At 62.4% G+C, this 25,465-nt stretch overlaps 2 protein-coding genes across 3 annotated transcripts; one reads left to right on the forward strand and one right to left on the reverse strand.

Moving 5' to 3' along the window:
• Window positions 1-94: 94 nt before the first annotated feature.
• AEBP1 (AE binding protein 1) lies at window positions 95-9,300 on the reverse strand. The gene is made up of 21 exons (XM_059656002.1): window positions 8,643-9,300; window positions 6,867-7,217; window positions 6,443-6,505; window positions 6,283-6,360; window positions 6,019-6,159; window positions 5,880-5,948; window positions 5,202-5,279; window positions 4,987-5,070; window positions 4,832-4,879; window positions 4,250-4,359; window positions 4,037-4,176; window positions 3,687-3,771; window positions 3,462-3,606; window positions 3,276-3,361; window positions 2,854-2,977; window positions 2,441-2,637; window positions 2,076-2,255; window positions 1,560-1,911; window positions 1,341-1,480; window positions 1,117-1,216; window positions 95-925 (listed from the first exon to the last, which is right to left on the reverse strand). The coding sequence occupies exons 1-21, from the start codon at window positions 8,890-8,892 to the stop codon at window positions 312-314; spliced, it is 3,435 nt and encodes a 1,144-aa protein (XP_059511985.1). The 5' UTR covers window positions 8,893-9,300; the 3' UTR covers window positions 95-311.
• A 10,629-nt stretch (window positions 9,301-19,929) lies between these two features.
• Window positions 19,930-25,280, forward strand: POLM (DNA polymerase mu). 2 transcript variants are annotated; one of them, XM_059656007.1, is made up of 11 exons: window positions 19,943-20,228; window positions 20,389-20,569; window positions 20,886-20,984; window positions 21,146-21,316; window positions 21,876-21,947; window positions 23,234-23,351; window positions 23,723-23,858; window positions 23,983-24,085; window positions 24,176-24,421; window positions 24,507-24,590; window positions 24,697-25,279. In XM_059656007.1, exons 1-11 carry the CDS (start codon window positions 20,056-20,058, stop codon window positions 24,781-24,783), a joined length of 1,470 nt encoding a protein of 489 aa, XP_059511990.1. In that variant the 5' UTR covers window positions 19,943-20,055; the 3' UTR covers window positions 24,784-25,279. The 2 variants fall into 2 exon arrangements, with proteins under 2 accessions (XP_059511991.1, XP_059511990.1); XM_059656008.1 differs by lacking the exon at window positions 23,983-24,085 and having other exon boundaries at window positions 19,930-20,228; window positions 23,234-23,355; window positions 23,726-23,858; window positions 24,697-25,280.
• The last annotated feature ends 185 nt before the right edge of the window (window positions 25,281-25,465 follow it).

Genomic DNA, 25,465 nt, shown 5'->3' on the forward strand with positions numbered 1-25,465 from the left:
CCTGAGCTGCGCCCGCGCCCTCCTGTGGGGGAGCCCACACAATGGGGCTCCTGCCCTCTCCCCAGCCGGTCAGGCCCGTGGTCAAGGACACCTGTGCCATGAGCTTGTTTATTAGTGTGGCCTGGGCAGCAGTTAAGAAGGCTGCCCTGGGTGCGTCCCCAGCTCCGCCTGCAGGGTCCGACCTCTCTGAGGCCGGGGGCAGTCCAGGAGCCTGGCAGAGCTGGCTCTGAGGTGGTGGGCACGTGTGCGCCACACCAGGGGGCCCTGGTGTGCTGACGGCTGCCAAGCGGGCCCGGCGATGGGACCTGCCCTCAGAAGTCCCCGAAGTTCACCGTGTAGGTCTCCGCCGTGGTGAAGGGGAGCCCCGGGCCGGCGTCCCCCTCCCCCTCGTCCCACTCCTCCTCCTCCGGCCCCAGCTCGGCCCCAAACTCCTCCGTCCCCAGTTCCGTCACCACCTCCGTGTAGGTCTCGGTCTCGGACTCCCCCCAGGAGGCCGTGGGCTCAGGTGGAGGGCCCCAGGGCCCCAGGGTGGAGTTGGGGACGGAGGAGGGGGCCAGGGAGGGGGTGGGGGGCAGCATGGCGGGCAGCGTCGGGGTGGTGGCGGGGCCCGCGGTGGCGTTGAGGCGGCGAAGCCGCATCCGTTCACGCATGCGCAGCCGGTGCTGCAGGCGGCGCTGCTGCAGGCGGCGCTGCTGGGGGGTCATAGGGCGCGAGGGGTCGATGCGCGGGATGGGCCGGTTCCCGTTCATGGCCAGGATCTCCCGGATGCGCTTCCAGTTGGAGCGCGCCAGGACGAAGTTGCACTGGGTGGCCCCGACGTCGTAGTCCACGTTGCAGGTCTTGGCGCCGGGCGTGTAGCCCTCCGCCTGGGCCGTCACGCGGTACTCCCCGGGGTTCAGGATGCGCCAATAATCGCCGCCAGGGGCTGCAGGGGGAAGGTGGGTTCAGCCGCTGGAGGGCACCCCACCCAGGCCCCAGGCCCCTCTGCTGGGCAGACCCCAGCGTCTGGAGGCACCCCGAGGAGCGGGGCGTGGGCAGGCCCAGGCTCACCTGCCGGGACCAACACAGATCGGGCCCCCACCCTGGGAAGTGGGGTAGAGGAGTGCCAGCAGGTACCTGTCTTCACGCCGTGGTTAACGCCGCTCACGGAGATGGTGGCATTGGCAATAGGGATGCCCTGTTCGTCCGTCACCACCCCCTTGATGCCGCGGTGAACCTGCAGGAAGGGGTGCGGCCGGGTGTCCACATGCTGACCCTGCGGCCTGCGCCCCTGCCCTGTCCAGGCCCCTCTCACAGCCCTTCCCCGCCTCCCCGATGCTGCCCCGTCCCCCGAGCCCCACCTGCTCCATGAAGGTGAGCAGGGCTTCCTTGTTGTTCTCCCACTCTCGGGGCAGCTCGCTCTCATGGGGGAACTTGTCACAGCCCAGGTAGATGGAGAGCTCCAAGCAGTTGGTGTGCAGGTAACTGAAGTCATTGATGGCTGGTGGGAGCATTCAGAACCGCAGTCACCCTCACCCCATCTCACACGCCCCACCGCGGCCCCGCCCCAGTCGACTCACTCCCGGATCTGGGGTTCCACTTGGCCCCGTTGACGATGCCCATGCCCCCGGTGTGGTCCTGTGCTTGGCACCCTCCCCGGTAGGGCTCGGTCATGGTGAGGTGGGTGGAGGCGAAGGAGATGGCCAGCCAGCGGAAGATGGCGTGGTCTGGGGTCTCCTGGGCCTCAGACACTTCGTCCTGGTCCTCTCCGCGGGCGGCCGCCAGGGCCGCGGCCCTCAGCTGCTCCTGGCTGGGTGTGCGCGCCATGTCATAGGGGTAGGACACGAGCCGCTCGCCACCATTCAGGTTTGCCCCCAGCACGAACGGGTTCTTCTCCATCCAGGCGATGATGGCACGGACCTCCGTGGACACCTGGGGGCGGCTCCAAGTGAGGTCTGGGCCACGGCTTCCACCGCCCTCCATGGAGACCCGTACCAACCCTCCCACCCCTGTCCTCCCAAAGCTCTGCAGTCAGTGCCCGGAGCTCCAGGGCCCTGGCTGCTCCCCTGACCCTACTGGCCAGGCGGCGGCCTCACCGTGGCATCCGGGGAGAGGTAGCGTTCGGGGATGGGCAGGTTGTTGTTGGGAACCCGGTAAGGGACCCATTTCCTCTCCTCCGCTCCCCAGAGCACAGAGTTGAGATCCGGGAAGTCCTCGTAGATGTCGAAGCCCTCCTCGGTCCACAGCCCCAGTGCCCAGTTCCCGAACTCTGAACCCTACGGGGCGTGGGGGGGTGGGGTGGGGAGGGGGGGTGGGGTGGGGAGGTGGGGTGGGGGGGTCAGCAATTGGGTGGTCCAGACTTGCCCCAAGCCATCCCCGCCCACCCAGCCTGCCCCCAGCCCCCACCCCCTGCCTGCCCCCTGCACAGGTCACCACCCGAATCCCTCTCCCCTGCACCCACCATCTGCGCTGCCACCTCATAGCCATCGGGGTTCAGCGAGGGCACCAGGTGGATGCGCGTGTCGTGGACCAGGTTGCGCACGCGGGGGTTCCCGTCACGGTACTCGCGGCACAGGTACTGCATGAGCAACAGCAGCAGCTCGCGGCCTAGGACCTCGTTGCCGTGGATGCCGGCTGTGTAGCGGAACTCCGGCTCCCCTGCAAGGGCAGGACCTCAGCAACCACTCAGCTACCGAGGGGGGCGTGGGCAGCTGAGGAAGGAACCAAGCTGGCCTCATGCCGAGGGCTGGGCAGCTGAGGCTTGTAGGGCCAGCAAGAGGGGTTCCGAGGGCAGGCAGAGGTGAGCTGTAGTGCCAGGGCCGTGCCTCTACTCTGTGGGGAGGGCCAGGCCTCAGGGGGCTATGGAGGCCTCACCCAGCTCATGGTCCCCAGGGTTGTCGGAGATCTCCATGGCGTAGATCTTGAGCCCGCGTGAGCTTTTTCCCAGGCTGTATGTACGGGTGATTGTGGGGCACTCCTCATTCACCACCTTCATCAGCTGGGCATGGGAGAGGACCCCGTCACACAGCCCAGCACCCACCTCCCCAGGGACCATGGCCCCTGCATTGCCCGTCTGCTCCCTGAGAAGGCCTCATGATAGGCATAGCCCCTGCCCAGGAGCCTGGCCCTCGATGCTGGTGTGGGGTGGAGGGTTCCTCCTTCCCGAAGCGAGGGCCAGCCCACCTCCCGCGGGGGCCGTGTTGGGGAGGGGAGCAGAATGGAGCTCCCACACAAGACCCTGCGAGCCAGGAACCTGAGCTCTGGACAGGACCCCCCGCCCTGGGACAAGCACCCACCTGGCGCATGTCCTTGTAGCTGTGGTGCCGGAAGTCCAGGTCGTCGGTGGTGACCACCTCATTCTGTGCATAGTAGCTGTAGACAGCTGCAGAGGGTGGACAGGCAGGGCCCTGAGCTGGTCAGCTGCCAGCCCAGCCCCAGTCCCCTAGCCGCCCCTCCAAGCCCCTGGCCCCGCCAGCACTCACGGGACACGGGGCAGCCCAGCACCTCTAGGCGCATGCACAGGCTGCCATTCCAGGTGAGGGGGTACACACGGATGAAACGGGCTACCACTGGCTCCGGGAGCTCGCTCAGAACGGGCGTGTCCTTGTCCACATTCCCATGGAAGGTCTGGGGAGAGGCAGGCCTCAGAGCAGCACCCCATGCTGGGGCCCAAGTGCCGGCAGCGAGCTGAGGGCTCAAGTACCCACCATTTCCTCGTAGCCGTTGGTGTACATCGCCCATGTCTGGCTGTCATTGCTGAAGCCCACGAAGAAGGAGGTCACAAAGTCGTCACTGGAGAGCGACAGTGGTCAGCGGTCAGGGCGAGGCTGGTCTCCGGCCTGGGTGCTAGGCCGTCAGATGGCTGATGCCCCTCTCCTGGGCCCAAGCACTTAAGAGTTGGCAGGGGTGTGTAGCGCTGCCTGGCATCAGGAGTGGCTCCCGTGCCCGCTGCATGGCCAAGGAGGGGGCTGAGGCCCGGGGGGCCCACAGGAGTGTCTGGAGTGGAACTGAGGCGGGCCTGGGGCTCCCCCCCCCCAAGTGCCTGTGAGCCACGTACTGGACGCTGGAGTCGCGGCCTTGAGTGATGACGCCTGTGAACCTGGTGGTCCTCCTGGTGTCCACCTCGATCCACTGGTTCTGCGCATCGTCCTCGGCACACCACGCCCCGTCGTAGTAGTCGTCCTCGACAGCACCCGCCTGCTGGGCAGCGGGAGGCTGAGCGGGTGGAGGAGCCCGGCCGGCCAGGAGAGGGGCCCCTCCCAGCACCCACCTGCATGTTGAGCCGGCCCCGCTGGGCGCCCAGGCCATGGCGCAGCATGGAGGAGGCTCGAATCTGGTTGTCCTCGATGCGGTGCGACTCCATCCCGATGGGGGGGCACTCTGAAGACAGACCCCAGGCTGGTGGCCCGTGGCTCCATTCCTCCCTCCACCCACCTCAGAACTGAGGACCCCAGAGCCCTCTCTCCTCATGTCGGGGAGCCAGTCAGGGCAGCTCCACCCAGGCTGTGCTCCCCTCCCTGGCCTCAGCCTTCCCCAGAGAACAGGCTGATGATGCCCTGCTCCAGGGCCGTGGTGCACAGGACATCCCAGGACAGCCATCCCAGGGCCCAGCCACCCCAGGCCTCATCCACACGGGCGTCTGCACACCAGCCTGTGCCATGAGCTCTGTGCCCTGGGGTTGGGCCCGGGGCAGAGCCACTCCAGGCCCCAAGAGCTTACGAGCAGGAAACGGTTCTAGAGGCCTGGAAGGCCGGTAGGAAATCCAGGTTGGGGACCTACGTGTGCCCTCGGGTGGGTCGCGTGCCCCAGGCCCGCCCTGCACACCCTGTGCCCACACTCCCAGGCCCCTTACTGATTTTCTCTGCTGGAGCCCACTCTTCCTCCTCGCCCTTCCGGGGCCCTGAGGACAACAAGAGAGGACTTGGTGCCGAGGGTCCTGGGGTCCAGGAGCCCAGAGTTCTGCCACCAGGACCTGGCCGAGCGGCCCAACCCCAGCCCCAGACACACCTTTGTGGTCCTTGCCTTTCTCCAGCGTCCACTTGTCATCGGTCTCCTCCCGCTTGGGGCTGCTGCCCTCCTTTTTGGGTTTCTCTGGAAGGTGGAGGGTGGGAGGACCTGTCCCTCAGCCCCAGGCTTCCCGGGGCTTGTGGGGGCAGCAGGCTGAGCTGGGCAGGTAGGGGGAGGCAGGGGGAGGTGGGCAGGGGCAGCCTGATTCCACTCACTCAGCTCCTCCTTCTCTTCGTCAGTCTCCAGCTCAGAGGCAGGCTTCGGCAGGCTGGGAGGCCGGAAGTAATAGTCCACTGGGGGAGGGAGAGCCCTGGTGAGATGGCCAGCTGCTGCTCCCAAGGCCCCCCGGCTGCTCCCAGGGCCCCCCAGCTACACCCAGGGTGCCCGCGACGATGAGGAAGTGGGGTCAGTGGGCCTTGAAGAATCCACACAGGCCCAGAGGAGGGGGAGGTCCTCTTGGACCGAGAGGCCACCTGGGCTCAAGTGGGGCCGGCAGACCCCAGGAAGTCAGCAGCCCCACCCAGCAGGGCTCGGCCTGGGGAAAGGCTGGGCAGGGAGTGGGAGCCTTGAGTGACAGTGGCACCAGTGACCAGGAGGGGTGAGTCACGAGGGCTGAGCCGGGCCAAGGCTTGGAGGGTTAACGGGACAGGAAAAGGACAAGGACCTGCGAGGCCTGCAGCCAGGGAGGGGGGAGTCATCCCAGGGGACAGGGAGCTGGAGGGGGGGGTTGCAGAGCGGGGAGGAGAGGCGGGAGCAGAAGGCAGAGCAGAGTCAGGAACCAGGAAGGTGTCAAGGGGAGGCCCAGCCTGAGCAAGGAGAGGAATGAGGGCAGCAAGGCCGGTGGCACGTGGGGACGTCGGGGCACTGCCTCCGAGCTGGCCCCGGGCACTCACTGTCGTCATAGTCAGGGATCACGTAGCCGTCCCCATAGTCGGGGGGCAGAAGGGGCTTCGCAGGCGGCTCTGTGGAGAGGGGAGGCAGTGGGCACAGAGCCCCTGGAAGGACTGCCCCCGCCCCCCTGCCCCATCCTACCGATCCTCTCCTTCTCCTCTGGGGCCTCGACCCCCTGCCCCGGGGGCTCCGCCTTCTCCTCGGGGTGCTCGAGCCAGGGCCTCTCGGGCCTCCTTCTGCTGGGGGGCGGTCTGGGCTGCTTCTGGCGCCGGATGTACTCGACTGGGGGAGAGGGTGGGCTGGGCGGGGGGAGGCAGCAGGGCAGGGAGGGGCCCCCAGGGCAGGGTCTGGATCTGGATGGGGCGGTGGGGCCAGTGGTGGCTGGACAACTGGGGTCCTACTCACAGTCCTCGTAGTCCTCCCTCTCTATCTGGTCGTTGTAGTCCAGGGTGGGCTGCTCCTGCTCCAGCTCCTCCTCCGGCTCTGGGGGGAGACACAAGCACACGGGCAGCCCCTACCGGCCCCTGGAAGCCCAACCAGCCCAGGTGGCCGGTCTCCCACTCACCAGGGTGGTGCTCCAAAGGGGTCTCTCCTCCGGGACCCGGCCAGGGACCTGGGAGGGCCCCACCTGCAACACAAACCCAGCGCAGTAGACAGAGGCCTGCGGGGCCAGGGGTCGCTCCTGGGCCCTGCTGACACCCGGAGGCCTCACTCCCTCCCCGGAGGCCTCAGCACCCTGCTGGCACTCCCAGGGCGATTGCTGGTGGTAACCTGGGGAGCCCAGCAGCACACAAGGGGAGGCTCTGAGTGGGATCCAGGGGACAGATCCCAGGACAGTGGAGAGCAAACCCCCAGCGAGGCCACCAAGCCCCCACCCACCACCTGAGGGAGCTCCACCCCAACTGCGGGGGCCCTGAGGGACCCCCTCACCCCTCGCTCCCTGCAGCCCAGCAGGGCAGAGCCCACCACCCAGAAGAGCTGACACACACCTTCCTCCTGCGGCAGCTCCTTGGGGCTGGGGCTGAGGGGCGGGGGCAGTGGCCACCATGGGGCTTCTGAGGGGGTCGGGGTCGGGGGCCTCTTCCCAGCCAGGGGCCTCTTGGTGGCTTTGGGTGGCTTCTCCTTGGGCCTCTTGGTGGCCTTGGGTGGCTTCTCCTTGGGCCTCTTGGTGGCCTTGGGTGGCTTCTCCTTGGGCCTCTTGGTGGCTTTGGGTGGCTTCTCCTTGGGTTTCTTGGTGGCCTTGGGTGGCCTGGGGGATCCCTCCAGCAGCTTCCTGGCCGCCTTGGGGCCTTTGTCCTTCTTTCCTTTCTTCCCTTTGTCTTTGGGCTTTTCCGGAGGCGCTGACCAAGATGCAGATGTAGGGCCCATCAACAGGAGAAGCCGCTCTGGGCCCCTGGGCCCCCCACAACCCTAACGCTCCTGTTTACCCCACATTTCCCAGGTCAGGAAACTGAGAGATGACGTCACCTGCCCCATGACAGAGCTGGCCTTGGAACCCAGGGTTCTGTCTGCAAGACTGCTGTCAGCACATCTTGGCTCAGGGCACACACACCCACCCACATGAGCAGGCCCTCGTCCTCCCACCAGTCACAATCCACCTTCCCAATATGTCCCCTCGGCCAGTCAGGGAGTGGTGTTCTGTGCTGGACATAGAGAGTGCCAGGTGACTAAGCCCTCCGGGCCTGGGGGGCACCCCAGTCTCAAGGGGGAGGCAGTCTCCTCCCTGCCAACTGCCGCCAAAACAAAGGGCACGGTGGGTGTGGGGGGCACTGCTGGGCCTCAGGTGTGCTCTCAGGGGCACCTATGGCAACGCCCTATGAGAAGTCCGGGCCAGGGGTGGTTGGAACCATAACCAACAGGGGGTCTGGGCCACACAGAGGACAGGGACCCTCGAGGCAGCAGCTGAAGTGGGGCAGGGCAGGGGCCTGTATGCTGCTGAGAATTCAAAGGGGGTTGGGGGCCAAGGGGCGGAAACACAGGAAAATGCAGAGTGCAGACCTTGGGGAGAAACAGGGCTGCCCCCAGCAATATCCAAGCCTGGAATGTGAACTGGAGGTGGGGGAGGCACAGAGGGTCCCGGGACTGCCCCCCCCCCCCAAGGGTAGGCGCCAAGAAGGAGCTAGAGTCCGGGCGGAGGCTGCTGAGCTCAGGAAGGAAGACCTTGCCACCCCCCCAAAGGCACACAAGCAGCTAAGATTTATCGACCACTGATTGCGTAAGAGGCCAAAGGAATGCCTTGGGGATGCATCATCTGACTGAGTTCCCCCAGGGAGCCCTGTGGGAGGGTCTTCCCCGCCGCTGAGCTGGGGGGGAGGGAAGGTGCATGCAGGAGGGTGCAGGCACCCTCTAGGGTCGGCTGAGCCTGGGACGCTGGTGGTGAGAGGAGCAGCGTGTGCCTTAGAGGCTGAGGGGACCCACTGGGACAGCAGGGGTTTCACAGTGCAGACTGGGGAGGGGCAGCCAAGTCCCCTGTGGCTCAGGCCTGGCCCCTGGGTGGTTGGGAGCTGGGGACGAGGTGCTGGGCCCATCAGAGTTCTGGGCAGCAGACCTGCCGCATGCGTCTGGTGCCCAAAGGGCTACCGGCCAGCGCTGGCCGCGGCCTGGCACGGAGTCCCCAGACATCTGGGCAGTCCCGTGCTTTTCAGAACCGTTCCTCACGCCAGGCGGCTGGACAGCGGCCAGCCCTGAGGAGGCCGCCAGTCCCACCTGAGGCGCGCGGTGCCAGGGCCCCATCCCGCCAGGGGCACCCCTGCGCAGGCACTTACCCTCTCCGTCCACCCTCGGGCGCGCCCCCTTGCCCCCAGCCTGGGCTTTGCGGAGGCGCAGGGTGGGCTCAGGGGGCGGTGGCTCCAGGCCGCCCTCGTCCTCCCGCGGCCCGGGCTCCAGCTCCGACAGGAAGCCCTCGAGGAACTCCTCGATCTCGTCGTCCGTCAGCACCGTCTGCGGGCGCCCCCCGGGCAACAGCGCCAGCAGCGCCAGCAGCGCCAGCAGGGGCGCCCCGCGCCCCGCCGCCATGGCGCGCACGCCGGGGGGACCGGGGGCGGGGGCTGGGTGGGGCGTGGATGGGGAGGGGGCGTGGGGGCTCCCGGGTGGAGCGCGGGAGGAATCCGGGGTGGAGCGCGGGGTCTCCGGGGTGGGGCTCGGGGTCTCCGGGGTGGGGCGCGGGGGCTCCGGGGTGGGGCGCAGGAGGAATCCGGGGTGAGGTGCGCGAGGAATCCGGGGTGCGGCGCGGGGGCTCCGGCCGGCAGTGGCCCGTGGACCGGTGGGGACGCGGACGAGGCGGGGGACTCCGAGGCGCTGGTCCGGCGGAAAGCTCGGCCCGCGTGGCGCGCTCTGGCGCGGACCGCCCTCTCCAAAGCTCCGGCGGCGGCCTGGGCGGAGGCGTCGGGGCTTCCGGAACCGGCTCCCCAACCCCTGGGGTAGGAGGAGGAGCCGGGCCTGGATGGAGGGGCTGCGGGGCGGGCGGGCGGGCGGGGGGTGGGGGGGCGCTAGCGGTCCGGGCGCAGCGCGCTTGGCGCTTCCCCGAGCGGGGTGGGGGCGGCGTCCCGGGCTGGAGGCCTGCACCTCGGCCGCAGGGCCTGCGGGAAGGGCGGTTGGAGAGGATGGGAGGTCCCGCGGGATCAGGACGCCAGGTACCACCGCGCCCACTGGAGGGAACCGGCAACGCGAGTAGCAGAGCCAAGCGCGAACTCTGGCCTCCGGGACCCTCCCATCTCAGCTACCGGAGGGTCCTGTGGGCGCCTGGCCACCCGTGTTTCCAACTCTCTGGAGCCCGGGGCTGGCAGCTCTGTCGTTCGGGCCTCAGCTGATCTCCCAGGCCCATGGCAGCCGGCCCTGCGCCTCCCAGGGGCGCCCTGCTCTCCTGAACGCAGGAGAGCTGCTCTGCTGGGGTGGGAGCCCCAGGTGAGGGTCCCGCTCCGTCTCAGGTCCTGGCCCAGCAGGTCACGCTTGGAGAAGGGCAGAGACGGAGCATGTTGGGGAAGAGCCTTTTTATGAGGTTGTCTGTATAAATCACAGGAATAGACTGTCTCGGTGTGTGTGTGTGTGTGTGTGTGTGTGTGTGTGTGTGTGTGTGTGTGTGTGTAAAAACGTGACACTCACACAGCGATCTCCATACAGGTGCAAAGGGTTCTTGCCCACCCCGGCACTCCCAGCAGCCGGGAAGGGTGCCTGGACCCCAGTGAAGAACCTGGCCAGGAGGTGGCAGGCTGGGGCCTCTCTTGAGCGGATGGCACAGCCTCCGGTGACGCCAGGTCAGATCAAGGGCGGGTGTTAGGGGCCACACCTGTGAGCCCAGCTCCCTGTGGAAGACATGGGGCCTCAAGGGCAGAGGCAGACTGTGCCCAGAGGAGGCGACCAGCTGGGGAGAGTGTGCCTTTACCCGGGAGGCTCCATGGGATGTGCCCGTTAGGTGCCACCCAAATGGGACATAGGCTCCCCCACCCCATTTCTCTCACTATTTCCCACAGTGGACATAGCCTCACCTCTATGGACCCACTGCTCTCTGCCAGGTGACGTGCCAGACAGCCATTCTCTCCTTCCTCTCCTTTTACTAGAACCCAGAACACAGGCCCGGCCGTACCTGGGCCCCGCAGGGCCCTGGGCAGCTAGAGCCAGCAGCAGCTGTGGGACGGGCTGCTGGCTGTGCCTGGGACTTGGAGCAGGACCAGGAGGGCTTTGCCATCGCTCACCTCCTCCTTGCCAGGCCCTTCCTTCGCTTCCCACTGGCTCAGCCAGGTACTTGCATTTTAAAAAATAAATATTTTTATTGATTTCAGAGAGGAAGGGAGAGGGAGAGAGAGATAGAAACATCAATGATGAGAGAGAATCATGGATCGGCTGCCTTCTGCACGCCCCCTATTGGGGATCGAGTCCAAAACCTGGGCATGTGCCCTGACGGGAAATCAAACCCTGACCTCCTGGTTCATAGATTGATGCTCAACCACTGAGCCACGCTGGCCGGGCAGCCTTGTACTGACTTAACAAGGCAGTGGGACTGTGTCAGAGCTGGGCCCTCTGACGGCCGTGTCACCTGCTGCTCCTCACCTGTGTCCTTGAGTGCAGGTTGGACAGGTCCTGCTTAGCTACGCCTCGTACAACTTCAGGACCATCTCCCTGGGAGACAAGTGTGCTGGGCTCGCAGCCCCCATCAGGCCTTACTTACTCCTGGCTGTGCCCGCTCTGCCATGTGTCCCAGGCTGGCCTGGCAGCAGGCGGATGAAGCCAGCTCTAACCATGCATGTCCTCTGTGAGCCTCGAATCACACTGCTCAGGCTCTCATGGAATCTGCTCTCTGGCCCCTGCGGAGTGGGAGGCAGGGAGGCCGAGGCTGGGGAGCGTCACTCCTCCAGGCCGGCTCAGCTGGCTCCCACATGGATCAGATTTGGGCCCGCAAGCTCTGCCAGGGAAAATAGAAGCCATGAAAGCATTAGGAAGGAATAGAAAGAGCCTTTTTCTCAGCCACAGTGACTCACCAACAGGAACATGAGCAACGGCCTCCTGGGTGCCCTGGATCCTGGTGGGGGCCAGGGAGTGGGGGGGTCCTTCACCCTGAGGGTCTGGGCAGGTGGAGAGGAGGGGTGACTGCTCTCCATGCCAGGTACGTGGGGGGGACTGAGACCCCCTTAGCTTTAGGACCACACCACAGCCCCTCAGACCCAGGCTGTGTCTGGGTGCAGGAAGGCAGCAGCGAAACCAACTCCCCGGGGAGAGGCAGGTGGGGGTGGGAGGCTCCTGCCCCCGTGGCTGCTGCTCACCCTTCCAGGGCCCAGTGCCCACCCCTAGGCAGAGCATCTGTGTCCTTGTCTAAGGACTCTGTGGGCCAGTCTGGGGGTCTGCTGGGCACCCTAGGAACCCCCCTCCAGCTTCCTCCCTCCTAGGGAGGGTCTGCCTGAGGGACCGAAGCAGAACTGGCTTGTCAGGGAGGGAAGGTAACAGGCCACTCAGGCAGATCTACCCTTGCTGCTCCCCGAGGGGGAAGGAGACTCATTGGGGAGCCAGGGGGGGTTCCCCGACCCAGGGATGGGGACAGAGTCATCTCAGAGGCTGTGCAGTCCGAGGCCCCGCAGGCTGCAGAGCGGGGCAAAGGGGGCACCTAGGCAAAGCTGGCACACGGGCACCAGGGCTGCCTTACCTCATGCCCCTCCCCCCACCCCGGCAGAGCCTGAAGCTCCCGCACTGGAGTGAGCAGGAATGGAACCCACCCTCTTCCCGCTATGCGGGGCCAGGCCCACAGACAGGGAGGGGCTGCTGAGACAGACTGACTTGCTCACACTGCAGACAGAACAGCTACCCATCCCCACCACAGGCTTCCTGCTTCCTCCCCCTCTCAGAAGCCGTAATGAGTGAGCAGCTCCTCCCTCACCTGTGAGGGGCCAGGGGCTCCGGGTGTGACCCTGGTGGACCCTCTGCCCCACCTGCACGCTCCTCATCAAGCAGGCCCAGCTGGGACCGGGAGGCCTGAGGGTCAGTCCCATCCCAGCTGTGAGCTCCAGGAAGCTGGGAGGGGCTGGGCCTGCTCCTGGAGCCTCCATCTCCCGGCACCCAGGGAATGCAGAGGCTGGAGGACAGGTCCCGAGCCCAGGGGCCTCTCCATGAAGATCCTCTACTGACCCCCGCAGGGAAGTCATCCCTGCCCCCATGTGAGAGGTTTCCCAGAAATCTCTGCAAGCCGGATGCCATACCTCAGCTTCCAGAGTCCCAGGCCACCCTGCCAGGAGCTGCCACCCATTTCACGCCATTGTGGCTGGAAAGTGAGAAGAATCAGCACCCTCCACCCCCTACCCCCGCCCACGCCCTCTCCAGTGGCAGCAGCCTCCTCACCTGGGTCCCAGGCCATTGGCACGAGTCCCTGGTGGCTCGTTTGTCATGGGGCCGGTCTCTCCAGAGCAGTCAGCAAGGTGCCCAGAGATGCAGCCTCCCCCTGGAGGGTCAGGAGGAGGGCACAGGAGTCAGCGAGGGGCCCTGGGACAGAGGATTCAGGGGGGCACTGGCCCCGGAATGGAGTCCTGCCTTGGGGTCTCTGCCCCAGGCTGAGTCCCCACGTCAGTCTCCAGCGCAGGCCCCGGCACGTGGGCAGCACATGGGCAGCGATTGATGCTCCTGAGTGCGGGCACCTCCTCCCCATGGCTCAGTGAGGAAACCGAGGCCCAGCGAGAAGTGACCTGTCCAGCTCATAGCACCTCAGTGACGGAAGGAGTTAGGTGAGGCCTCTGAGGCCAGACCGAACGCTCTCTGCATTCAGGGTCCCTAGACTCGGGCCATCGGGCCACGGGGCACCAGCCCCTCCTGCTGGTGCCTCAGCCTGGGCAGAGGTGGGACCTCACCAGCTAGCAGGGCCAGTGTGCCGAGTTCTGAGGGACTGAGAGGAACAGGGTCTGGGAGGCCTGGAGGAGACTGTCCTGGGTGCTCGGGCCTTGGAGGCAGCAGCTCAGTCACTGGAGGCCAGGCCCCAGCGGGAGGGAAGCCATGATACTGAGACGGCAAGTGGGTCCCGCGAAGTGCCTTCCTCCGTGGCCCCGCTCCCCAGCGTGACTCGGGGGTGGAGACCCAGGATCCGCGGCTCTGGACAGCAGGCTCCAGGGTCAAGCCCCAGCCCATCCCAGCCTCCTAAAGTCCTGGGTCTGTCTCCAGAACTCGGGAGGACCCAGGCCTGCCCTGCCCTCTGCCCCTCCCTCTGGTGGGAGGGGCTAGAAGCAACCCTTGTCTGCAGCCTGGCTATTGGGGCCCACAAGGAGGTGGTTCCTGAGCCAGGGGCCCTGGGGTCTCCGGACGGACGGGACGATGTCTTGCCATGTGCACAACCGGCAGAACAATTTCCTTGGTTTCTGACAACTTGAAAACCACTTGTGATTTTCCACTGTCAGTGCCCCCGCCCGGCTCCCCAGGCCCAGACTGCTGAGCGAGCAGAGTTCACCCAAATTCCTTCCACTCACCACAGGACCCAGCCCCTGGGGAGAGTGGGGGGTCACCGCAGCCGTGGGGAGGGGGGCCGCCTGGCTGAGGGGGCGGGAGGCTGGCTTCCAGGGCCGTGAGTAATTCAGCAGCCGGAAGACAGGGGTGTGGGAGGAAGCGTGAGGAGACCTGTGTGAGTCCATGGGTGGATAAAGGAGGGTTTTCAGCTCCAGACGGGGTCTCCTGAACCAAAGATCACCCCGTCATCTCCATGCACTCCCGAAGGTTAGATGCAGGAGTTAAAGAGAACATCAATGTATTAAAAGAAAACAGGACTCTGTGTTTATATTCTAAGCAGAGGCTGTAGAAGGAAAAAAAAAGATGAAGAATTTTGCTTGCATACAACTGTAGCTTTCTGTTTAAAATATACTGAAAATGAAATTAAAAGGCAAACAAAACCACAGGAAAGGAATTGCAACCTCTAGGTCAGAGGTGAGCATTTTAGGAGCTGGCCAAGGCCTGAGCCTCGGTTTCTCTCCTCTGGATAGTGGGTAACAACGGCACCACCTCTGCCTTGTGAAACGGCACCAGGATTCCCTGTGATAAACCTGAGAAGTTATGCCTGAAAAATAGAAAGTCTTGGTAAAGGAAAAATGTTAAATAAAGTTCTTTACACCTTTCCAGCCAATTTGATTTTGTTCCTATTTTTTTTAAAATATATTTTATTGATTTTTTACAGAGAGGAAGGGAGAGAGATAGAGAGTTAGAAACATCGATGAGAGCGGAACATCGATCAGCTGCCTCCTGCACATCTCCTACTGGGGATATGCCCGCAACCCAGGTACATGCCCTTGACCGGAATCAAACCTGGGACCTTTCAGTCCGCAGGCTGACGCTCTATCCACTGAGCCAAACCGGTTTCGGCATTGTTCCTACTTTTTAAAAGTGAGCTATGAGACCCATTTAGGCCATTCACAGAAGGAGAAGCATCAGTGAACAGTAACCATGCAAACATGTTGACCTACTAAAAGGCATGAAAATGCAAATTAAAATATGCTGACCACTACTTTCCTAGATCAAAGATGAAACGACGTCCCAGTGTGGGCGGGGCTGGGAACTGCTCTCATGCAGGACCACTGGGCTGCAAAGAGTAGAAACCCACTGTGGCAGCTAAAGTGCACCCACTGGGCGGTCAGGGACCCCGGGCAGCTGTGGGGGAGAGGCCCTCATCTGAAATCTGAATCCGTGAGCTGAGAAAGCAGATGCCAGTGTGTGTGTGGGGGGGGGGGTGGGGGGTGGGGGGAGATGTCAGTCCCTGGATCTCAGGCTTCTGGGTTTGGACCACCAGATTTCCTGGGCCCCCGGCTTACAGACAGCAGACCGCTCCATAATCATGTGGCCAATCCTTCATAATAAATCTCTCTCTATATCCTTTAGGTTCCGTTTCTCTGGGAACCCTGCACTTGGTTGAGTTCTGTCCTGTGGGCCATGGGGCTGCCTGCAGCTGAGTGTAGACAGAGAGGCCAGGGCCTGTGGTGCAGGGGCTGTGGGTGCAGGGGCTGTGGGTGCAGGGTGTTGGCCTAGGGACGAGGCTGGGCAGGGCCCTCGATCCTGGCCCGTAGATGTGGAGGGAGGAGCCAGCAGAGCCACTGGTTGGGAGCTGGAAGGTGGGAGCTGAGGGGCCTGGGAGGAACCGTGACAGGGGAGGGAGGGGAGGCTAGCGTGGGGCCTGCTCCGTGGACAGCTGGGCACGCACTGGGCAGCATGGACTTGGGGGTGACTGACGGGCCCCAGGAGGGAGTGTGTGGGGAGTGGGACAAGGATCCCCCCCCACCAGGTTTGGTGACGGACCAGATGTGAGGTGGTGGTGCCTGATCCCACTGTTGACCTAAACAAATATTTCTCCAGCAAAATCGGTTTATTCAGGAACAACAGAGAACATGGAGCCCAATGGCCAGACAATGGGGAGGAAACTGTGATGGACTGGTCTCTGAGGGCTCGGAGAGCCACGAGGGCCAAGAGCACCCCCTGCTGGCCGCTCGGTGTCATTTCAGATGCCACTTTCCGCACGAGCTGGTGCTGCCGGGCTTGCAAGGCCGCAGGGGCACATACCAGTGCGTGGCTCCTGTCTACCGGGCTGGACACGGGGTGGTCCAGCAACTTGCTTCCGGGACTGGGTTCTGGAAGAACCTAGACACAGAACCTAGACACAGAACCTACACAGAACCTAGACACAGAACCTAGAGACAGAAGAACTTCGCTGGAGAGAACATGGCAAAAGATCCTGGACAGAAACTGGCTACAGAACCTGGATAGAACATGGCAAGAGAACCTGACTAGAACCTGGTGACTGAACCTGGCTGGAGAACCTGGAAAACCTGGCTGGAGAACCTAGCAAGAGAACATGGACACAGAACCTGGCTGGAGATCCTAACCAGAACTTCGCTGGAGATCCTGGCTAGGCTGCTGATCAACTGAACGTTGTCTCCGTGTCATTCCTTCTTCGCCGACTCCGTCCACACCTTTGGGGACCCCTGGACCTGCTGGGGTTGGACCCCAGCATTTTTAGATTCTCTATCCACCCCACTACTTACACGAACCACTTATTACCACTTACAATTACTGCTAGTCAATTGCCCCTGGCCAAAGAAGCCCAGACATGAAATTATATGTCACTATACTAATTTTACTCCAAATATTCTTCATCATAACATTTTCTGCCACAGAGTTTATCTTAATTTATATCCTATCCAAACCACACTGGTTCCCTTATTACCACCTGGCTGGTGGCACAGAGTTGTTACGTGTGGAAAGCCTGCACATCAGCGTCAGAAGTGCTGTGTGAGAGAGGAGAGCACAGCTGTGTTGCTCCAAGACAAGGTCACACTGCTGTTCCCTAGCTGTGCAATCTCAGGCAAGATACTTGACCTCTCTGCGTCTCCATCTCCTCCCTAGTAAATTACAATGGGCACGTGGATGTCATCCATGGACAGGAATGGTCTGGGCCTCAGTGAGCTCACTGATGCCTGGGAAGTGCCTAGAACAGTGCCTGGCAGAGAGCACTGACCTCGTTATGTGCATAGGCACTTGCTTAAAGACATTTGGAATCTACCACAGAGTCCAGAGCTGAACCTGGGTCAGGGTAGCAGGGTAGCAGGGTGAATGGTGGCCCCTCAGATTCATGTTCATGTGGATCCTTGAATTCGACCTTATTTGGAATAAAGATCTTTGCACATGTAATGAAGAATTTCAAGATGAGGTCATCCTGAATTAGGGTGGGTCCTCGATCAAATGACGGGTACCTTTATAAGAAACGAGACGGGACCGGCCAGTGTTTCTCAGTGGTTGAGCATTGACCTATGAACCAGGTGCTCATGGTTCGACTCCTGGTCAGGGCACATGCTCGGGTTGCGGCCTCAATCCCCAGTGGAGTGTGCAGGAGGCAGCTGATTGATGATTCTCTCTTATGAATGTTTCTATGTCTCTATCCCTCTTCCTTCCTCTCTATCTAAAAATCAATAAAGAGAAATTTTTTTTTTTAAAGAAACGGAGGAGGCAGCCATGAGGAATGGGGCAGAGACTGAGGGCTCAGCCACAGCCCAGGAACCCCCAGGAGCCACCGGAAGCTGGAAGAGGCAGGAAGTGTTTGTGGGAGGTCTTTCAACACTTTCATCTTAGACTCTGGCCTCCAGACCTGGGAGAGAATAAATGTCTATTGTTTTAAGCCAGCTAGTTTGTGGAAATTTGGATAGCACCCCTGGGACACAAATACACCAGGTACTATGGACTGAACTGTGTGCCCCCAAATTCCTATGTTGGACCTCAATGTGACTATATTTGGAGGTGGGGCTCTAGGGGCTAATAGATTAAATGAGGTCATAAAGGTGGGGGCCTAATTTGATAGGACTGGTGGCCTTAGAAGAGGAAGAGATCTCTGTCTCCACACCTGCACAGAGGCCGTGTGAGAGAGACGGTGGCCACCTCCAAGCCAAGAGGGGAGGCCTCTGAATGAAACTGCCTTGCCAGCACCTTGGTCCCAGACTTCCAGTCTCCAAAACGATGAGACACAAGTTTCTGTTGTTGAAGCCACCGGTTCGTGGTATTTTATTATGTCGGCCTAGCTGACTGACATACCAGGTAACCCAGCCCTCAGTGATGTGGGGATCGCTCAGGAAGGCACGGCCGGCACCAGCGGCCAGCACGCTGGGCGCAGCGGCCCTCAGGAGCTCGATCCAGCAGCATCAGCAGTCCGACCACGTGTCGCTGCAACGCTGCTGGCAAGCAGGCCACAGAAGACAGGAACCTGGAGGGCTGGCCCGAGAGCCCAGCAGCGGCCAGGCCCCGCAGGCCAAGGGCTGCGCCAACAGCACTGATGTGAACCGCAAAGACGGTGCTCCCTGAAGGTCACGAGCTCTGAAAAATGACCCGCAGGGACCACGAGGAGCTGGACGTGGGAACAGGAAATAGCTGAATCAGATTCATCTTGGAAAATACAAACTCATACATCTGGGTAAAATTAATCCAAAACACAGGATGAGACAGCATAGCATGGGACAGGGAGGGGGATGGCAACCCTCAGGGCAGCCGGAAGGGCCAGCAAGGAGCTCATCTGGGGACCCTCTCTGATTTTTTGGGGGTGGTCTTGGTGTGGGGAGCAGGAGGCTGGGGACATAGGCACTTGGGAACCCCAAGCCAGGGTTTTTGGAAATAGGGGCCCTGAGGTCTTAGCTTCCTATCTGGCTGGACAGTGACCTGGTGGTCCAGGGAGAGGAGCATTCCATCCATGACCTTGTCCGCTGGTGCCCAGGCCTCCACGCAGTGGGCACTGAGGCTCTCCTCACCCTCACAAAACCTCACTGCACCTGTGGAAGCCCTGTGTTCCTCAGTTTTGCAAGTTGCTCAGTGCTTTAAATACTCACGTGTGATGGATCATTAAAAGCTGCCTCTGCCCCCCAGGACAGAACCCAGGTTCCCTGGCCAGAGAGAGTGGACATTAGAAGAAAAGGAAATGGTTTTCTCAGAGGATAGAGGGCTGCTCCCTGAAAAGAGGTGGAACCCACCAGAGGGGTGGAACCGACCAAGGCTCCCACCCTTTACAGAGCCTCCTGGGTGTGTGTTCGGGGACTCAGGAGGGCAGGCTAGGAGCTGGTGTGGGAGGCTGAGCCCTGGGCGAGGCACCTGCCTCCCTCAGCCCCGTGCCTGCTGCATGTGGGGTGATGGAGGAGAAGGCTGAGGCCGGTCCCATCTGGCCTCTCCCACCTAGTCTGCTACACTGCTCTAACCAAGAGACTCCAAAACGTAGTGCCTCAAGCAGGAGAGACAGTAGTGCCTCAAGCAGGAACGCTCAGTATCTCCAAGACGTCAGCTTTCCCAACCCCATCTGTAGATTCAGTGAAATCCCAATCTTGGAAGAGGAATTGCTGGCTGTGATTTTTTTTTTTTAATTGGATATGGTTGCCGAACTGGCTTTCAAAAAGACCTCCCACAAATTGCCAATTCCCTCACACCTTCAACACGTGTGATTAAGTGTTTAAACGCTCGACAAGGCGGCAGGTGGGCTTGTCTCGCCTGTGTGTGCACGATGATTGGGCAGGTCAGGCAACATGGCATACGTTTACGAGCAACGTTTCTTCTGTGACTTGCCTATTGCTGCTCTTGCCATTTTTTCCATTAGATCATTGTTCCTTATTTATCTGTGGACAATTTCATAATTACATGAATTAGACTTAACTTCAAAATGTGCCACAGACACTTTCCTCTGGGATCCTTTTAAATTTTAAACTTGTATGTAGTCAAGACTATCATTCTTTTCTTCCCGTGTTTCAGGTTTATGGTGACACTTGGACAATAAAAACATTCACCGCCTTTCCAGAACCTTCTTCGTTTGACCCAGCTGGATCTTATTTTGGTGTGAGGAGTGAGGGAGGACCCCGACTTCCATTCTCCCCGATGGCCGCCCGCTGTCCCAACGCCATTCAGCTGAAAACCTCCCGGTTGGAAGCAGCCGCTGAGCCTTGCCGGACCCCGCGCCGCCCTTAAAAGGAGGCGTGTCCTACGGTGCTATTTGCATAGGGGCGTGTCCTCTGGCGCCCCGCCGAACCCTCATTTGCATGGGGCGGAGCCTGTCCCTCCGTGGAGGCCCGCGCCGCTTCCCCTTCCAGTCGGTTCCCATCGCCTTCCTTCCCCCCGCCGCCTGCCCGCCGCCCGCCGCCCCCTGCCCCCTGCCCCCTGCCCGCCGCCCGCCGCCCGCCGCCTTCTGCCCGCGCCGCCCGCCGCCCAGGCCCGATGCTTCCGAGACGGCGGCAGGCGCGGGTCGGGACCCCCTGCGCCGTCTCCTCCGCGGCGCGCTTCCCCGGCGTCGCCATCTACTTGGCGGAGCCGCGCATGGGCCGCAGCCGCCGGGCCTTCCTCTCGCGCCTGGCGCTCTCCAAGGGCTTCCGCGTGCTGGACGCCTACAGGTGCGGGGTCGCGGCAGGTCGCCGGCCGGGGGCGGGGCCGCCTACCTGACCAGGTGACGCTTGAAGGATGAACAGCGCTCCCCTGGCTGAGCCGAGGCTCAGGTGCGGAGTGAAGCCGGAGGGCGGCAGGCCTGGGCAAGGGCTCTTTCCCTCTGCCCAGCTCCGAGGTGACACACGTGGTGATGGAGCAGACCTCAGCCGAGGAGGCCGCCCGCTGGCAGGAGAGCAGGCCGGCCCCGCCCCCAGGTGGCACCCCCCCGGCCCTGCTGGACGTGAGCTGGTTCACAGAGAGCATGGCAGCTGGGCAGCCGGTCCCTGTGGAGGGCCGGCACCGCCTGCAGGTGAGCTGGGTGGAGGATTAGTCGGGCACAGAGAATGGCCCAGCAGGTGGAAGCTGAGTTGGGCAGGTGCCGGACAGGCGTGTCCAGATGAGGTGGGCGGTGAGGGCTCTGCCCGGGTCGCCATGACAGGCCATCCTGCCTTCTGCTTTCAGTTTCTTCGGGGCCACTTGTTTGTAGCCCCCAGTAGGCTCGTCCCCCCAGAGCGGGCCTCCTGTCCGGTGCACCCGAGAGCCCAGGTGACTGCCCAGGCGAGGCAAGACCTCGGGGGCTGCCAGTCCTGAAGCTTCCAAGTGGCCTGTGCATTGCTTGTCCCTAGGTGGCTGTGCCGAGGGAGGTGCTGCCAAACCCAGTGTGGATGCCACTCTATGCCTGCCAGCGTCCCACGCCCCTCACACACCACAACACCAGCCTCTCGGTGAGCCAGGGGATCCAGCCCCCCTGAGCTGGGGCCAGGCCTGCTCCTGTGAGCACTCCCCACTCTGCTCTGTCCCAGCCTCGGGGACAGGGGGGTTGAAGCTGGAGGGGTGGGTGAGGCTCCCCACCCACCCTGCCCTCACGAAGGGCCCCTCCTTGCAGGAGGCGCTGGAGATGCTGGCAGAAGCCGCGGGCTTTGAAGGCAGCGAGGGCCGCCTCCTTTCCTACTCCAGAGCAGCCTCCGTGCTCAAGGCGCTGCCCTGCCCCGTCACAGCCCCGAGCCAGCTGCAGGGCCTGCCCCATTTCGGAGAACACTCCTGCAGGGTCATCCAGGTGCGTGCTCACCACACTGAGCAGTGAGTGCAGGTGGGTGCCAGGGAGGCTGGAGCCTGGTGACAGCATCTGGCTCTGTGCAGCCCAGCTGGGGAGGAGCCGCAGGCTTCCCGTCCAGCGTGCCACCCTCCACCCGGACACCTCATGTGAATGAGGGCCACAGCACCTGCCCAGGGCGGCTGAGAGGACTCGGGCTGCAGGCTGGTCTCGGGCACTGCTGGCATCGGCCCACACTGTCCAGGATGTGGCAGAGCAGCCTGAGTGGGAACACCTGTCTAAGTGCAGCGTTTGAGGAAAGCCGTGCTTTTGTGCATGTCACGGGAGAGGACATCATGGCAAAAGAGGCTTTTGAATTCAGTTTGCTTTTAAATGAAGTGGCCTTGAGTTCATCACCTATGTTTTAAAGGTAATTATTTACATAAACTGCGACTTATCTGAGGGAGAAGCTCTGGGGCACAGTCTCCATTTGCAAGTCCCTCAGATCCTGACCCCGACGGCCCCTGCTGAGCGTGGGGTCTGCTCTGTGGTCAGGCTGGGCTTTGCTTTGTCTCGGCCACAGGAGCTGCTGGAACACGGAGTGTGTGAGGAGGTGGAGCGAGTCCAGCGCTCAGAGCGGTACCAGAGCATGAAGGTACACGGGCAACCCCGGCGGGGCACACCCAGTCCTCCCCAGGGACCCACCCACAGGTCAGAGGGGCCCTCTGAGGAAGTGGCAGCTGATGTCTGATTCGCATGAGGCAGCCAAACAGACCACAGGGAGAAGCTTGTTTTGAGCACAGGAATGTTCTCGATCACCCAGCACGGCCTGGCCTTGTCGGGCTGCTGACGGACTGGCCTCCGGTGTGTGGCCGGCTCCGTGGCCCTCAGCAGAAGGTGAGAGGACGAAGGAGCGCTCACTGGACTGTCTGTCCTGAGCTTGCACTTTCATTTCCTGGTGTGGCCCACCTGGCCCACGGAGCACCGGTCCTTTGCCCCTCACCTCTGGTCTGATGCGGAGCTGTCCGTGTCCCAGAGTCCCTCCTGCTGCTTGGACGCCTGCCTTTGTGGCCAGAGGTGGTCAGATGGGCCACCTGTGGGCAGTAGGGCTTCCCGGACAGGCGGGGTCATTGCTGCCCTGGGGTTGCCCAGATGTTATGAGGACCAAGGGGGGCTTTGAGGAGGGGGGAGCCACGTGTGAAGGATGGAGGGGCTCAGGTAGGAGCTAGTGAGTGGGGAAGCGTGGACAGAGGACAGAGCCGTCTGCCTCCCTGTGGGCACCCCAGAGTGCATCTGAGCCTGCAGGGAAGTATGCGAACAGTTATTTTATAAACAATATGATTAGGTTATTCTCAGTGTTTTTCTGTGAGGTTTCTGTTGGTGACAGTGAGCCAGCGCACGCCTTTGGTTAGGGGATCAAGGAAAGGATGGTCTGCACAGCCTGAAGGGCCGGCTGAAGCGGGTCTGCAGGAAGCAGGGCTGGGGACTTCCTCCGCCTGTGCCTCACTGGTCAGGTGTGGCCCAGAAGGTGCTCCTGCCCCACGGTGCAGCTCACCACTGCATGGCCTGACCTGGTTTAGTTCCAGGAATTACCAGGGAGGGGCCCTGAGTGGCTGGCCGAGGGTGGGTGCCTACCCAGCCAGCGAGCTGTAAGAGGCCAGTGACTTGCTGGGGCCAGGGTCAGGGAGAGGTCGGCTCCGGTAGGGTCCTCCCCACTGGCCTGGATTCTGTGCTGACCCCAGGCTGGGCCAGGTCGGTGTTCCCCCAGCCCCCTGCCTCCCGCAGCCTTTGTGTTTGCGCTTGTGAAGGAGAAGAAAGGCCGTGGTGGGTTTCAGCCGCTGCAAGGTGGCTGGTGACAGTGCAGGTTCTGGGCGAGACCTCTCCTGGAGGAGGGGACCGGGGTGTGGGGCGACCCAGCGGCTGCCCTCACCCTCCCAACAGCTCTTCACCCGGATCTTCGGGGTCGGAGTGAGGACTGCTGACCAGTGGTACCGGGAAGGCCTGCGGACGCTGGACGACGTCTGGAAGCAGGTGCAGAGACTGACCCAGCAGCAGAGAGCACTGTGGGCTCCCCGCTTGGGCCTGAAGGTTCGCACCCCGAGAGCTGAGGCTGCCGGTGGGGTCAGAGCAGAGGGACGAGGGAGTCACGGGGGAGACGGTGCTTGCCCCTCAGAGGTGGAGCGTCTGTCTTCCTTGTGCCTTTTATCGGCTCCGGCCCCGCCTCACCCCGAGGCCAGCGTCGTCAGCACACTATGGTCTAAGATTGAGGTCAGGGAGCTGGGGGAGGGCCCAGGGGACCTCTGATTTCTTTCAACTGCCCGTGAATCTGCAGTCATCTCTAAATAAAAGTTTGCTGTTTGAAAGGGAGGAGGGGTGGTGGAGAGGAGGGTAGAGAGGTGGTGGGTGGGTCAGAGCAGCCGACCGTGCCCACAGGCCTCCAGCACTACCAGGACCTGAGCAGCCCCGTCCAGCGGCCAGATGCCGAGGCCCTGCGGCAGGTGGTGGAGGCGGCCGTAGGGTGGGCCCTTCCTGGGGCCACCGTCACACTGGCTGGTGGCTTCCGGAGGTAAGGTGGTGTGCATGTGGCTGGGCTCCGGGCGGCCACTGCGGTGGACCTCCCACACGCAAGGGTCTCGAGGGAATGGGAGACCCTGTCCCTGGGCTGCCTGGATGTCAGACCCGACCCTCAGGGGGAAGTTGCAGGGCCATGACGTGGACTTCCTCATCACCCACCCCGAGGAGGGCCAGGAGGTGGGGCTGCTGCCCAGGGTGATGCACTACTTGGAGCAGCAGGTGAGCGCTTCCCTGCCCTCCAGGGAGCTGCTGGGCCCCGCCCTCCAGCTGCGTGGACAGTAGGTCACACCTGCCCCTCCCCCACCCCAGGGCCTTGTCCTGTATCAGCAGCATCAGCGCAGCTCCAGTGGAGACCCTGCCCGCCTGGTCCCGAAGGGCCACTCCATGGACATCTTTGAGCAGAGCTTCTGCATATTTCGCCTGCCAAGGCCCCCAGGGACAGCCAAGGGGGGGACCTGGAGTCCCCACCCCTCCTGGAAGGCTGTGCGTGTGGACCTGGTGGTCGCCCCCATCAGCCAGTTCCCCTTTGCCCTGCTGGGCTGGACTGGCTCCAAGGTAGGCAGTGCGCGTGGGGCTGGGGGCCGGGGGCCGGGGGCCGGGGGCCGGGCTGTGGCCCTGCTGATGCTTCTCTTCCCTCCAGCATTTTGAGCGGGAGCTCCGCAGATTTAGCCGGAAGGAGCGGGGTCTGTGGCTGAACAGCTATGGGCTGTTTGACCCGGAGCAGGTATGTGGCCGGGGCAGAAGGCAGGTGGTCCTGGACCCGACAGAGAGGGTCCTGAGGGGAGCCGCATGGTGGAGGGCCCAGCACCAAGGCCCACACTCTGTTGCAGAAGACCTTTTTCCAAGCGGCTGCCGAGGAGGACATCTTCAGACATCTGGGCCTGGCGTACCTTCCCCCAGAGCAGAGAAACGCCTAATCCCCTCTTCGGCCCTCAGCCACTCCTCAGGATGGGGGCTGCTCAGGCAGCCAGATCATGGATGCCCTTGGACACTGACCATCTGCAGGCCGGAGAGGTTGCTGCAACCCTCACCCTCCTGGGGGAGCCCCTGTGCACCCCCACTCCCCCATGCACACCCTGCCCAAGATGCAATGAAATGATAACATGGAGCAAACCAGGCTGTTTTCTGAAAGTGTTGATGTGCGAGGGGGTGGAGGGGTCGGGGTGGGGGCTAGGGCGCCTCACCACCCGCTGTTGGTGAGGTGGGCCCCATGGCTGTGTGACCCTGGGGTCCTGAAGGGTGAGCTGGGCATCTGGAGAGTATTGCCATGGTTACAGTACTGTCTTCCAATCCATAAACACAAGTACCTCTCTGTTTATTTAGATCTCCTTTAGTTTTAGTGATGCTTTAAAGTTTTCAGAATGAGTTTATATTAAAAATTTATAAACTTTAATAAATTATTAAATTTATTAGTAAGTATTTTATTTTGATGTTAAGTGGATTTTATTTTGCCTTCTGATTGTTCAATAGTGTGTAGACATACAGTTGATTTTTTATCGTGGAACCTTGCTGAACTTTTTATTACATCTGATCACCTTTTGGAGGATTCCTTATGGTTTCCTACATACAAGGCCATGCCTCCTGCACAGAGAGAGAGCG

The sequence above is a fragment of the Myotis daubentonii genome, chromosome 10 (genome assembly GCF_963259705.1).
Source record: "Myotis daubentonii chromosome 10, mMyoDau2.1, whole genome shotgun sequence".
Lineage (NCBI taxonomy): Eukaryota > Metazoa > Chordata > Mammalia > Chiroptera > Vespertilionidae > Myotis > Myotis daubentonii.

Coding starts and splice junctions, on each gene's coding strand:
- AEBP1 (XM_059656002.1), bottom strand. CDS start 8,892: ATGGCGGCGGGGCGCGGGGCGCCCCTGCTGGCGCTGCTGGCGCTGCTG. Junction 2,978..3,275: donor GCTACAAGGACATGCGCCAG/GTGGGTGCTTGT, acceptor TCCCATGCCCAG/CTGATGAAGGTGGTGAATGA. Junction 926..1,116: donor TAACCACGGCGTGAAGACAG/GTACCTGCTGGC, acceptor TTCCCCCTGCAG/CCCCTGGCGGCGATTATTGG.
- POLM (XM_059656007.1), top strand. CDS start 20,056: ATGCTTCCGAGACGGCGGCAGGCGCGGGTCGGGACCCCCTGCGCCGTC. Junction 20,570..20,885: donor AGGGCCGGCACCGCCTGCAG/GTGAGCTGGGTG, acceptor GCTTGTCCCTAG/GTGGCTGTGCCGAGGGAGGT. Junction 20,985..21,145: donor ACCACAACACCAGCCTCTCG/GTGAGCCAGGGG, acceptor CCCTCCTTGCAG/GAGGCGCTGGAGATGCTGGC.